General features: G+C 34.3%; 1 protein-coding gene across 1 annotated transcript; it reads right to left on the bottom strand.

Moving 5' to 3' along the window:
• Window positions 1–12,953: 12,953 nt before the first annotated feature.
• On the bottom strand, window positions 12,954–13,594 carry LOC122306243 (chaperone protein dnaJ 20, chloroplastic-like). Its single transcript, XM_043118678.1, has one exon. The coding sequence runs from the start codon at window positions 13,592–13,594 to the stop codon at window positions 13,046–13,048; it is 549 nt and encodes a 182-aa protein (XP_042974612.1). The 3' UTR covers window positions 12,954–13,045.
• Between the last annotated feature and the right edge of the window lie 1,767 nt (window positions 13,595–15,361).

The following is a 15,361-nucleotide window of genomic DNA, read 5'->3' on the forward strand; positions in this document are numbered from 1 at the left end:
TCAGAAAAATTTCTAAATTTTATAACATGAATGGGAAGGGAGACTCACAACATTCTCGATTGAAGGTGAAGCTAGATTATCGTCTAAAAAAATGTTAAAAACTGAGTTAGATATTAAAAAACATATTTTAAGTTTTAAATTTATCTTCAAGGTCCATCGATTCTACACATTCAAACATGATAAATTCTATTTGCAGTCTCTACTTGGGGACTGTATGTGCAGGCCTTTTATTAAATTAGAACAAATATCATTTTATAAGGGATATTTTTGTAATTTTAAAAAATTTTAAAGATAAAATTGCATAGGCTTGCATTGTAATCCCCATTCGAGGACTGTATGTAGCATTGCTCTTCAAAAATATTAAAAAAAAAAATCATTTGTTTGAAGGACCATTACTTAAAATATGTCACATTAAGCTAACAAAATCCTTTGTGATATATACTTAAATCCTATGTGAAACACTAACAAAAGAATTATAATAGCATCAAGGGTCAGGACCATAGGACTCAATCTCAAAACTTCTATTAAAATGAAGTTCTGAAAAATGGTTGCAACGTAACAACCAAAGATTGGGCATTTCTCATTTAAGACCTTGTCCACTATCTTCTAGGAATTATTTCTACTCCAAAAGGTTCTAAACTTAATTCTAAGGGTTGAAAGTGATTCCTTAGTCAAGAATGTCGAGGTTCAAGGAGTCACTGTGTGGTGCAACTTAACAGGAATAAGCAGCAAATCAGACATTGAGACTATTGACCACTTCACAAGGAACTACCAAGAGTTTATGGTCATAATCATGAGATAAGCATCAAATAAATCTAAAAGTGGGAAGCAATAAACATCCTAGATGCCAATTGACTTAAATAACTTTTTTGCTTTCCTTAGATGTTAGAGTGATCAAATTTGAAAGAATTTTAGCATGATTCTTATATACTAAGGGGTCAGCTTTGTTTAGGGTTTTTGTTGGCTAAGTCTAGTTTAGAAATTATGGAACTAGAATGCCAATATAGTAGTAAATGGAACACATTCTAGGGTCTAATGAACATCCGAGATCGAAAGAGGCAGAAGTTTTGTGGTGAATTTTATCTAACAAATCAAACCCATTTAACTTTTCAAAATGGGTAACCATTGACACATAAACTAAAGGGAAACCATAACAAAACCAAAATGTGTGAACAAAACATAAACAAATTCACTGAAACAAGATGAACCATCAACCAACAAAATTTTCACACCATTACATGTGAAGCACCTACTTACATAAATCGGCACGAGGATGAAGGCAACGACATGAAACAATGGAGCTTTGATCATCAAAGGAGGCTAGGGTTTTGGCGCGCGCGATCGCGCGTGTGTGTGTGTGTGTGTGTGTGTGTGTGAGAGAGAGAGAGAGAGAGAGAGAGAGAGAGAGAGAGAGAGAGAGAGAGAGAGAGAGAGAGAGAGAGAGAACAATCTGAAGAAACTCAAAGGTGGGTTTTAGCGGCTGTTTTGATAAAAGGCATCATTTTGATACTGGTTTTCTTTAAAATTAATAAAATAAATAAATAAATAAAGGTACCATGCTCGGGTTTACTCGAGTTTCATTATGTAGTTACCGGCTTGGGTTTGTTCTAGATTGGAACTCAATTATCCAGGTTCCTAAACTGGTTGGGAAAAAGCCCGGTTTGGATGAACAGTCTTAACTAGTTCTAATTTATAGTTGTGTCAGTTTTGTTGTTCAAAATATAAAATGCAAAATGCATGATTAATATATTTTGGAGATAAACACGAGATGTTTTTAATATGATGTACGTTTTCTTCTCCTACCTTGAGGCTTGAAGTAATATTTATATTTTGGTCTAGGTTAAGCTGACGCCTGCATATATATAGAAGTACATATGTACATCGCCATGTAGTCAACACGACAAGCTAGCTATTACATTCACATTGGACATTCGGACTGATCGGCTTTAGTTTAGCCCTACACAGCCAGGTCTACTGCGATTTGCACTACAACAAAAAACATTTTTTGGGACGAAAATTTTCATCCCAAAATATATAGATTTCGTTCTGCAATATTTTTTGGGACGAAAAAATTTCATCCCAAGGTCGTCCCAACATCACTGTCCCAGAAGATATATTGGGACAAAAATCACAATTTCGTCCCAAAATATATCTTTTAGAACGAATTTGAAATTCACCGTTCGATACCGTTCGAACGATGGATTTTTTTGCCACGGTTAAAATTCGTTCCAGAATTGCGTTCGAATGCTTCTCATATACCATTCGAACGTTAACGTTTCTTTTGAACGGTTATCAAGATACGTTCAAACGTTCAATAGAAATACGTTCGAACGTTAAAGGAACCGATCGAACGTTATGGGAGATCGAACGGTGCTGATCAATGTTCGAATGATATGGTAATGTCCTGCATTTGAACGTTTTTTTGAGCGTCTGGTATCGTTCGAACGGTTTGCTCATTAATGTTTGAACGGTACATTATCGTTTGAACGGCATGCCCATTAATGTTTGAACGTGACACGGTCGTTCGAACGGATATTATTTTTATTAAACCCAATAATTATAAAAAAACTAAATAGACATCCATATTATTTGAAAAACATAAATTAGGAACTGTTTAATTACTCACAAAAGTTTTATAACAAGTACAAAAAAATAAATAACCATAAGACTAGCATTATATTGTTGCTTAATTAGATAATGTCATAAGCTAGACGTAAAAAACCATCAGTTGGTTGGAGGCCTGTACTGTTGCATAAGCTGTTGCATTTGGAGTTGCATATCTCTCCTGAACTCTGCTTGTTCTTCTTCATGTTGTTTGAGGCGCATCTCCATGTCTCCTTGTCTCGCCAATTGAGCCTCTAACTCTTATTGTTTTGCAACCAATTCTTCAATTCTACGATTCGCATTCTCTTGAGCTATAGAGGCAGACCCGGAAGAAGAGGAAGAGGGAGAAGGTTTTACACAGCGACCCAAACCCCTCAAATATCCTGAACGTTCACCCAGAACTTGTGTAAAAATCTCAACATCAGTATTTGAGGAATTTTGATCTGATGCAGATTCAGCACGCAGGGCAACCATTTTATCCTACACATAAGATAAAGAGTTAATATCATCATAAATATTTATTTAAAACAAATTATAATACTTACATAATTTTCACGGGCATCAGGATGACTCCACTCTCCATTACGATTAGTATATGATGCAGCATATAATTTTGTCAAATCATAATTGGCATCTGAATCTTGCTATAATAAAGATTTGTTAAGATATAAAGTCATTATGATTCATATATTCAGTTAACTATATACAAATAAAAGAATAGCAATACCAATTTTTTAGAGAGGCGGTGGAAAGATCTTGAGCCTGCATGATGAGTAATCTTCAATTTTGATCTATTTGTTTTGTTTATAGAACTTCGCTCCTACATAAGAATTGAAAATATTTGAAAGAAAAATTAAAAATAGGACTAAAATAATTAAATTAATTATACCTTATATGATGGATCCTCAAACATGTCACAAAATTTTTCCCAATCAGAAGGTTGCACATCTTGAAAAGGATGTTGGCGTGCTTTTTCACTATTCTCAAACTTATTATAATGCTCATGACACCTCGCCTTATACTTGCGGAATACATTACTCATAAGCTCTTCCACAGTTTTACGCTCCTCTCTCCGACCAAAATTTAATTCGAAATCATCCTTATAGAAAAAAGTTTAGACAAAAATATTATCATTTATAATATTCAAACTTTAAAGTAAAATAAAATCATAAGTCCAATTAAATTTCATTTATTAAACATTACCAAACAACGCTTCTTGATAAGGTCCTTAACATCTTGGGGGACTTTCTTCCATGAACTTGTTGCCAAAAGTGCATAAGTTCGTGTAAGAGCACCCACATGCGATGCAAGCCAAGCTGCTGGTTGTCCTTCGCCTCCGGTATGTTCATCAAGAATGTTAACTTTGATTTTACCCACCTTACGATATTTTTCCAACGTCACGCCTCTCGTAGTGCCTCGACCTTGACGAGATTGTACTGTGAAGTCATCATGATATATAACATTATAATCAATTTTCTATTATAATCTTAATTAATAACTTTTATGACTATTAGAATTTTACTTTGTTCTGTAGAGTCAATCTCTAATGGTGAGTCTGAAGGAGAGTTAGGAACAGGTGGAGATGGGTTGCGCATTTCCTTTCTCTTCGGAGGCATAATTTCAAAAAACTGATACAATATTCATGATTAAGTAAAATAATGCTCATCATCACATAATGTGAAAATATAATTCGTCAATCACTATCTGTATCAGTATCATTTGATAATTCAGTCTCATCTTCTGTAGATACTTCAGATGAATCAACATTTTGCTCAAGTGTCGCATCAATAATTTCAGCCTCAATATCTTCTCTATTCAATGGAATCATCTCATACTGGCTCAAATCCACAAACAAATTAAACACGGGCTGACTCTCTTGGTATGCTTCTTGAGTAGAGGCATCATCTTCTTCTTCATCTCGCCCTTCTGCCTGAGGGATAACATCATATATATTTCTTGGAGCATATTTTTGTACTACTCGCCATTGAGTTCCTAACTTCGGGTCATCTAAGTAGAATACTTGAGATACTTGATAAGCTAAAATAAATGGATCATCCTCGTACCATTTTCTTGATGTATTAATACTCAAGAAATATTCATAATCACGGACTCCAGTTCGAGGATTGCTTAAATCCCACCAATCACACTTAAACAGATATACTGCAAGCTCCCCCAAATATTTCATTCCAATTATATCAACAATCACTCCATAGAAATCAATATTTTCTCCATCATGACTTCCCTCAACTAGGACACCACTATTTTGTGTTTTCCTATAATGATCTCGATCTATTGTGTGATACCTACTACCATGAGAAATACATGCAGAATATCTTGTAGCCCGTCTCGATAGGCCACACGCTAATGCATACAATTCATCTGATATATCGTTTGGATTATTGGCATGCATTTGTACAACCTACATATTAAGTAAAACTTCTATTATATCAATAAAAAAACAATCAATATTTTCTATTTATATTGAATGAGTGTCGCATATGTAATGTCCTTACCCGTTGTTCAAACCATCTCGGAAACTCCTCTTCATGTTTCTGGTCTATATCATTTACTCCTAGTTCCTTGAGCATGTTAATATGATCACTGAAATTGATGATTACCACATGTATTTTATATTATTAGAATTTTGCGAAAGTAAATGAGCGAATACTAATTTAAGAAAAAAGTGATACTTACTTCAAGTAAATCTCTATCTCAAGGCAATTGTTCAGCACGTACCACTGAGCTTTCTCAAACTCTCTTCCACATAAGTCATAACCACGCACTGCACCAAGTGGACGTACTTGTTGGGAAAACACGGAAAACACATTTCGTTGTCTTGTTCTTTCAACGTCAAAGTTTCTTTCTGCCCGATCAAACCTAGTGTCAACTCCGTGGAAATATTTGGAACAGAAGGTATGCCACTCATCATCAATATATGCTTCTGCAATTGATCCTTATGGGCGAGCTTTGTTACCAACTGTTCGTTTCAACTTCCCAAGAAATCGTTTAATGGGATACATCCATCTATACTGAACTGGTCCTGCAAGTCGAGCCTCACGTGGCAAATGGACGGCCAGGTGAACCATGACATCGAAAAATGACGGTGGATAAATAATTTCTAGCTTACACAATATTATGGGAATTTCCCGTTCCATTCGATCCAAAGCTTCTACATTTAATGTCCATGCACATAAGTCTTTAAAAAATAAACCCAACTCAGTCAAAGCCACGCGCACGTCTCTAGTCAAGTACCCACGGATATCAATAGGCAAGATACGCTGCAAAAGGACATGACAATCATGACTTTTTAACCCAGTTATTTTCCAATCATTTGTTCGCACACACCTTGTCAAATTCGAGGCATAACCATCCGGTAATTTAATTTTTATTATCCACTCACAAAAAGTAGCCATTTCATTCCTTGACAATGTATACCACCCAATCGGCATGTAAACGGACGAACCATTTTCTTGCAACTGCATTTCCAGTCTTATTCCCAACCGCTTCAAATCCTTCCTTGAGTTTAATGTATCCTTCATTTTTCCTTCAATTGACATCTATGTTCCCAATACGGATTCGCATATATTTTTTTAAATATGCATAACATCAAGACTGTGCCGTAATTTTAACTTTGACCAGTATGGAAGATCAAAAAATATATTCTTCTTAGTCCAATTCAACTCAGATGTAGCTCGTTTTCTCTTTCATTGTTTTTTACCAAATTCATTACAACCAACATCTACAAATTGTGCAAGTAAATCTTCACCAGACAAATATGGTGAAGGTTGGCCCCATTCAACAGTAACATCAAACATTTGTGAATTTCCCCGCCATCTATAATCACCAGGTAGAAATCGACGATGACCCATGAAACATAATTTCCTCCCGTAAGTGAGCCATTCAGATTTAGTATGTTTGTTACAAGTTGGACATGCCATTTTCCCCTTAGTACTCCAACCTGACAAGTTTCCATATGCTGAAAAATCATTTATTGTCCATAAAACGGCAGCATGCATCTTGAACGACTTGCCTGTTGATGAATCAAATGTGACAACCCTATTCTCCCACAAATCTTTCAATTCTGCAATCAATGGCTGTAAGTGTATGTCTATATCATTTCCCGGTGATCTCAGCCCTGGAATGAGCAAACTCATCATGAAATATGGATCTTTCATACACTTCCACGGTGGTAGATTATACGGCATAAGTACGACTAGCCAAGTACTGTGACTAGTACTCATGTTCCCAAACGGATTAAATCCATCTGTTGCCAACCCAAGTCTCACATTACGTGGTTCTTCCGCAAACCATGCGTGCTCCTTATCAAATTCCTTCCACACCTGAGAGTCAGCAGGATGTGATAAAATATCATCGTTTCTAACTCTGGCTGATGAGTGCCATATCATGTCTGCAGCCGTTGCACGTGACATATATAATCGTTGTAATCTAGGTGTCAATGGAAAGTGACGTACTACCTTTTGCGGCACATTTTGTTTGTCAGATGTCCATCTTGATTCATGGCATATGGGACATTCGTTCAACTGCTCATTCTCTTGCCAAAATCATATGCAGTCATTCTTACATGCATGTATTACGTTGTAATCAAATCCAAGTCCTCGTTTCAATTTTTTTGCTTCATAGAAGTTACGAGGAAGTGTATTATCTGATGGCAGTGCCTCCTTAAACAGCTCGAGTAACATATTGACAGCCTTAATTGATAATCGACCCATTGATTTTATGTGAAGCAGTCTTACGGTAAATGACAACTTACTGTGTCTTCTGCATCCTAGATATAGCTCACGATGTGACTCATTCCACAATCGTGCAAAAGTATTATGACCCCCATCATTTGAACTTGATGTGTCCGTGCCACCTTCATTCATAAACATTTCCGCACCGATGTCACCTAACATTTCTTCCATATCCTCATCATACTCATCTTCAACAACATCTGGTTGTACATCTTCATCGATCTCTTCTTCTTCATGTGGAGCATCGAATGAAGTTGGATATGGTTCCCCGTGTAAGACCCAATCAGTATAACCCTTGTCAATACCTTTTACAAACAGATGCTCTCTCACCAAGTCTATCTTATGAGAGCGCAAATTCCTGCATTCTTTATATGGGCATCTAATACGTCCATCACTATCACATGTACCCAATGCAAACTCTAAGAATTTCTTAACACCTTCAGCATATACGTTTTAATTCTGACCCAAACGATCGCTAACTCGCATCTAACTCTTATCCATGCTGACTATCTTTATTATAAACAATCACGTGTGCATCAACAAACAAGCATGTATCATGTATCAATCAAGGAGTATGCCACCTTACACCGGGTAGTTGGTCCTATCCCATTCGGAATTGTAAGATCATAGTCGCAAACCTATCCTCTATAATCTGTCACGCCCAGCAAAATTTCGACAGCATCTCCCCATAGTTCTCCAAATATGCTCGTCTGGTTGTGTGCACCGACTTGTTAATCGTCAATACAACATCACCGAAACTGCATATCTAGAGAACAAGGGATAAATCTGCCAAAACCTTAATGCTGGACGTATAACAGATATAGATCGATAGTTTGCGAGAATGATCTTACAATTCCGAACTGTCCACTTTGGACAATTCAAGAGTTATCAATCTTTCAATTAAGGCGGATTGATAACTCTCGAACGGGTCTAAGGCTAATTTTGATGAACAAGCAACATAAGATATGCCAATATTTAACATGTATCAAACAAACAATGCAACATATGTTAATTAAGTATTTATATTATTAAATAATTACTCCAATTGTTTTATATCTTTCAAAATATTTTATCAATTATAACTATTTGTATTGTAATTAACAAGCATGTTAATAATTATAGTTATTTGTATTGTAATTAACATTCATTTTATTAATTATAATTCAGAATTTATATTTTAATTAAATTCATTTGATTACTTTTAACTTTTAAGTATTTAAGTATTATTAAATCCAGATTATTTGTATTTTATTTAAAATTCATTTTATTAATTCAAAGATTAAGTATTTTTGTGTTATTAAAACAAAACTATTTGTATTAACCTATAGTTGAATAATTCAACATCATAAATAATTAAGTTTTGCTACAAATTTTAGATGATTTGTAATTTAATTCATTCTCATTTGATTATTTTAATCTTTTAAGTATTTAAGTATTATTAAATGTAAATTATAAATAATTAATTTTTAATTCAATTCCTGCATTTAAAATGTTAATTATTTTAACACTGACCAGCATAACGTTCAAATGGTGCTCGTCACCGTTCGATCTAAGGACATACATTCGAACGGATTACTTCCAAATTTCACTCGTCTTCAACCTCCGAAAACCCCAACATTTACAGTCCAAATTACATCAAAAGATAGCAAACTATATGACGAACTCATTATAGCAAACGAAAGCACTTATAAAAAAATAAAATGAGAATATATTTAAGGAGAATACCTAATTTGGAGAGATAAAGTAGAAAATCCACCAAACGGTAAATACTCTTCACCAAACGGTAAAAACAACCTCTTAATCCGAAAATATAAGAGATTGATAGAAGTTAGTAATATTTGAGGACTAGATTGAAGAATAATGGCGTTGGTTGGAAGAAAATGAGCGTGGGAGTGACTGGAAGTCGACTGGAACGAGTGCGAGATTGTAAGATTCTGTCGTGTAAATATAGAACATTTACGTTCGAACGGTTATTTAATTGACGTTTGAACGTCAAATCGATTAGCGGGAAAAATTTCCCCCACTAATTTAACGTTCGAACGTGAAAATATCCGTTCGAACGTGAAAATATCCATTCGAACGTTTTCATATACGTTTGAACAGTTATATTAAACCGTTCAAACTCAAATTATATTGTTGCTTATTGTATTTTTTTTGCACTATACCTTTAAATATAATAACTTGTAAATATACTATAGTTTAGAGACATAGTAATATAACTATATAATATATAATCAAACATATATTATATAGTTTAGTACCATATATAATATAAAATATCATATTACATCTAATATTATAGTCAAGTACATATATTAACCTATTATATATAACATATATATGGTATCATAGCATAGGGTTATATGTATCACATGCATATATATATAATGTTTATACTATTATATTATTATTATATTATTTAATAATAGGATATCTACTATATATTAATATATATAGTGTCATCTATACTAGTATATATATGTGATATTAGTTAATATCACATATAATATATATGTTTTATAAATACATGAACATAGTTTCATGTATATAGTAGTCTATATTATATTAATTATACTATATAATATAACTTATACTATATACTATATAATATTCAATAGTATAATATATTTTAATTAAATATAATATAATATATACTATATATAAAAAAAATTATATATATAATACATTGTGTTTAATAATATATAAGTGCATTAAATATATTGCATTTAATATATTTAACAGTTAAAATATATTATAATTGAATTAATTATTATATTTAATATAATTAATACCGAATATTGCATTTAAATATTATTTATTATCATGAAATTTGGATTAATTAGGGATGGGTATTAATATTCAATTAATACGTTCGAACGGTATTAACTCACCGTTCAAACGGCACTGCATATATAAGCCCCCGACGTTACTTTCACGAAAGTTTACGTCTCCATTTCCTCCATTCTACGCCTCCAAACCGTCGATCTCCGCCGTTGAACGCCGTCTTCGCCGCCGTCAACAGTGCCCACTCAAAGCCTCTACCTCTAACTATCGGTATTTTTCATTTTTAAAGCATTTTACCGTTTAGATTTAGGTTTTTGATAGATTAATTGTTTAAGTTAGGGTAAACCAATTTATACATCAAAATAATTGGTAGATTTGCATAAATCCATGTTAGGAACGTTTATTTAGGTTTCTATTGCATTTATTTTGGTGTAAAATCCAGGGAATCGAAGGATTCCATGAATTTCAATGGCCGAGTCGACCCGGCCTGGAATCCCGATCGACACGAATATCGTTCGAACGCTATGCGTAGCGTTCGAACGATATAACATAACGGTCGAACGGTTTTTCTGTAACCGTTCGACCGTTACAGGAATCGTTCGAACGTTTTTTTAATATTATATTTATATTATTAATATTGATATTGAGAAATATATTTATTTTTGATAATGTTGTTCATAATATCAAATATTATTAAATTGCTATTTGTTTCAAACTACTGTAAATAGTTCTTTATTGTATTTTTCTTGTTAATGTTATATATCTAGTTTATAATTATAAATTTCAGGTTGATTATAATGTCTACTTCTAGACCGGCACGTAAGCGACGCAATCTTGGTGAGAGTAGTAGTGGTCCAGTTAGGGAGAGGACAGTTTCACTGGAGCGACCAGTGAAGATTTCTGATTTCCAGAATCTTCTCTGGGAGGGTCATTCATTGCCCTCAATATTCAGTGATCGTGGTTGGGGACCTATCTTGGATGAATGGGAGGAAGCATGGGAGCCAGTCTCCTACATTGACATTGTTGCCGAGTTCTATAGAGAACTCGGCAGTGCTAGCGCAGATGATTCTAGGGCCTACAGTATCATTGTCCGAGGAGTACCCGTTGTATTTTCACGAGATGGACTTGCTGAGCATCTCGGTATTCCTTGGCTACCAAATGCATATCCGAATGTGGTGCCTAGAGAGTCTGATCCTTCAGTTGAGGCGGAGACAGCTGAGGAGGAGGCATCAGTTTATACTGATGAGGTCGATACCCTTGCTGATCACGAGGTGAGGGATTTGGTTGTCGGTCCAGATGCTCCACCGTATGACAGGATGAAGAGCATCAAACAGGCAGATTTATCTTCTTTCTTTAAGATATTAAATTTGATAATTGCCAATAACATTGACCCTCGGCAGCACAAGACAGAAGTTGGCATTGATCGGATGAAATTTATGATACGGGTCGCTCGTGGCATTCCTATCGACTTGGTGGGGTATATATTCGATAGGATTCGATCAGAATCTCGGTACATTTCGATGGATATACTACCATTCGGAGTCCTGATCACCCGATATCTACTATGTGCTAGTGTTGTGCCAGATGTTGCTGAGCGTAAATGGGAGCCGATGGGACCGATAAACAGCACCACCCTCTCACGCAGCACGGGACACTCGAGACTGCGTTTTCGTGCACATGTTCCAGAACCAATTGATCCTCACAGAGATGCACAGTCGGGAGATCATGGAGTCTCAGTTGCAACTACTGAGACATCTACACGGGCCGAGGCATCAGTCCACAGTGTTACTCGTGAGGAGATGGCTGACATAGTGCGTGCAGCGATCAGCGAGCAGACATCAGCAGTGATCGATGCAGTGCGTATGGAGATCCATTCTGCTGTGTCTGAGCTTCGTACAGAGTTTGCTGTCATGTCTGCGACTCAGGTCACCATCAGTACTCGACTAACACAAATAGAGGAACATATAGCTGCAGTCGAGGAAGTGTGCAAAGACTTGGGGTCTTAATTATTTTATGATATATTTTATTTATTTATTTCCTATTTTTTGTATGGATAATATTTTGTGTTTTGTAAATTCAGTATTTAAGTATGAAATAGTATTGTTTTATATTTTCTAAACTAATTCTTAATTTAGATTATTCATATTATTTAATTAACCAATTTTTTATAATTACTAGTTAATCTAAATATAATTTGGCAAAAAACTTAAAAAATTAAAACCCTGCCACCGTTCGACCGATTCAAATTACGTTTGAATGGTGAATATGCATCATTCGAACGGTTATAATTTATCGTTCGAACGGTTTGTCAATTTCCCTCCAAAATAATTTTGCCTATCGCTACAATATTACGTTCAAACGGTAAAAATTAAACATTCGAAGGGTTAATCATTAACGGTCGAACGGTTAACTTATTTGGGACAAAAAATTTCATCCCTAAGAATATCGTTCGAACGCGTTCGAACGGTCTGGCATGTCCGTCGTTATTTTGAAACGAAATTTGAATTTCGTTCCAAAATCTTACTTTTTGGAACGATTTCCAATTTGTCCCAAAACAATTTCGTCTCAAAAATGATTTTTGTTGTAGTGTTGATAATTGCAGCACTACTACAATTTACTGACGATCATCTCCCTAGCTAATTATCATGCAATTGGATATATTGTAAGATATCTATATTAATTATGGAGATCATTCTAATTCCATGCACTCTAAATGTCAAATATGGAAGGGGCATTTGGGTTAATACATCATTCAAAGAAAAGTTGAGGGGGACTCACCACTCGATCTAACTAATCCAATTCAAACTCATTAGAAACGAAGCTAAAAATTGAAGCTGCACGCATTTTCCCACAAGTTAATCTAATTATAACTTTTTTGTAGTGAAAAACTAATAAATTAAAGCTTTCTACGTCTCATGTCCTACATATTTCTTCGTCCTGTTCTCCATTCGGAGCTGAGACCTCTTCTTTAGTCCAGAGAGCTGTTTTTCCCAGACTTCTTTGGAAAATTGGGATGAGTACTTCCTATTTTCCTCGGTAGAAACACCCCCGACTTCAGACCACGTAATTGTCTTGACCAAAGCCAACTCGTAATCATACATCTGACGCGAAATTCGATCAGAAAGTGTCTCATAAGCCTTCCTAAACTCAACAAATCGTTTAGTGGACTCTTGTTTTGCAGATGGATCAAGACAAACATCGGGGTGACATTGGAGAGCTAAGTTTCTGTATGCCTTCTTTATCTCATCGAAGCTAACGTTCCGATGATCAGAACGAAGGGACAAAACTTCATAAAAGTTGGTCAAGTCCCTTTTTGCATGGCCACCCCCATTAGATCTACACGATGTATTGTTGAACTCATGATAAGCTTTTCTCCTGGATGATCTTGTTTTCTGTAGCTTTGATACCGGCACTACTGTAGCAATCTTCGGACTCATTCGCAAGGAGATCTCCATGGCGTGCGTCCCCGCGTCTGTCGTGAGAGAGAGGGAGAGAGCTGAGTATGGATGAGTACTTGGTCTATAGCATGATATTATATATATATATATATTGTTGTATAGTGACTTTGTACCCTAAGAATTATATGTATATTTTTTGCCTAAACTATGGATTGATAAAAGAACGTTGTTTTGACCTGAAGTGCCCATCGTCTCTGTCTCCATCCGTCAAGTCCTTCCTCGCTGTAATTGTTGTTTGCATTCAGTCAATCAACCGTTCTTTTATCAATCCATAGTCCGAACCCTTCCCTCATAAGAAATAAAATAAATAATTTAATTTTTTAAAATTTTAAAATAAAAATAATATTATATAAATATATTTTAACAATATTTTATATAATTTTTAACTTTTATCTAATTTATAAAAACAAACAAGGCTTTATTGCTATGTACGTACCCGTATAAATATTTCGACAAATATTAAATGAAAAACAAATGATATATGAATCATTTTATATGTTTTATCTTTCTTTTACTTGAAACTCTCTCAAAATTTAAAAAAGAATTTGAGAGAACCTAGCTTGCTTTAATAAAATGATAAAAAAAAATTACTAATAAAGCCTAAAAAGCTAATTATATAATCAAATTATCATACATAAAATATGCATGATATATTTATACATAAGATAATATATTGAAGACGATGGTTTCCACGGATTTGAGCTATTTAATAAAGTAGACATCAAGTTGATTTTTCAAAGTCCAATGGGACCAGCATGCAAGAAGATAAAGTCCGTCGTTCCTAATTAAATATTATATTAATTATAAATCAGATTTTGGCTTTAAAAAGAAAAAAAAAAAAGATTCAAATCAAACATTTACCTTTTTGCTGTGATTTGCTCCATATAGAGATCGACAATGTTAAGACCAATTAAAATAAGTAATTAACTAAAGACGAAAATTAATACCTAGTCTCCTGAGGTTTGCCTTAATCACAAACATCTGATGTACGATAAACAAACTTATCAAAATTATTATATTCCATCCATATATATGACAAACCGGCCATTTTTATGAATTATCACCAAAAAATAGAGATCGAGGGCTCCCTCTCCCCACCATGATTGTTAGGTTATTGGGTACGTACGTAATGGTTAGCGGCTACAGTTGATATCCACTGAGTATCAACAGTGGCCTCTAACTCGAAATACACAATTATTAGTACTAATGGAATATTAGTTATGAAATATAAATATATATATATATATATATATATATATATATGAATATTACTCCACTTGAGAGAAGATTAATGGTTCAATAGTATTACGTTAAGAAATATTAAAAAAATTATTAATAAAAAATTTCTTTATAATTAAAATTGCATATATAGAATTATAGATAACCAAAACTTGCCTTAGAATTTTTCTTTATGTTGATTAAGTGTTGTCGCGCGCATTCCCTAAAATTAATAGTTTCGTGTGCAAAGTTATCATGCCATAATATTAATTTGTACATGTTGCACATGTTTAATTTATATATCTCAGCCGGCTATGATCATTTTTCTCATTTTTTTTAACATGATATTCCTATGATTTTTTTATTTTTTATTTTAAATTTACTGAGCAGTATTAATACTATTCCTAGGAATCTGACCCCATGTATATAAGCTGCAATTATCTTCCTGACACCTTTATCCATTGGAATTGAATATTCAAATGCAAGGTTCGATCCGTCCATCTGAATCGGACACCCAATCTAGCATGAATTCAATATCTTAGAGAT

Source organism: Carya illinoinensis, chromosome 4, assembly GCF_018687715.1.
Source record: "Carya illinoinensis cultivar Pawnee chromosome 4, C.illinoinensisPawnee_v1, whole genome shotgun sequence".
Classification (NCBI taxonomy): domain Eukaryota; kingdom Viridiplantae; phylum Streptophyta; class Magnoliopsida; order Fagales; family Juglandaceae; genus Carya; species Carya illinoinensis.

Excerpts from the sequence above, each read along its gene's own strand:
- LOC122306243 (XM_043118678.1), bottom strand. The coding sequence starts at position 13,594 with ATGGAGATCTCCTTGCGAATGAGTCCGAAGATTGCTACAGTAGTGCCG.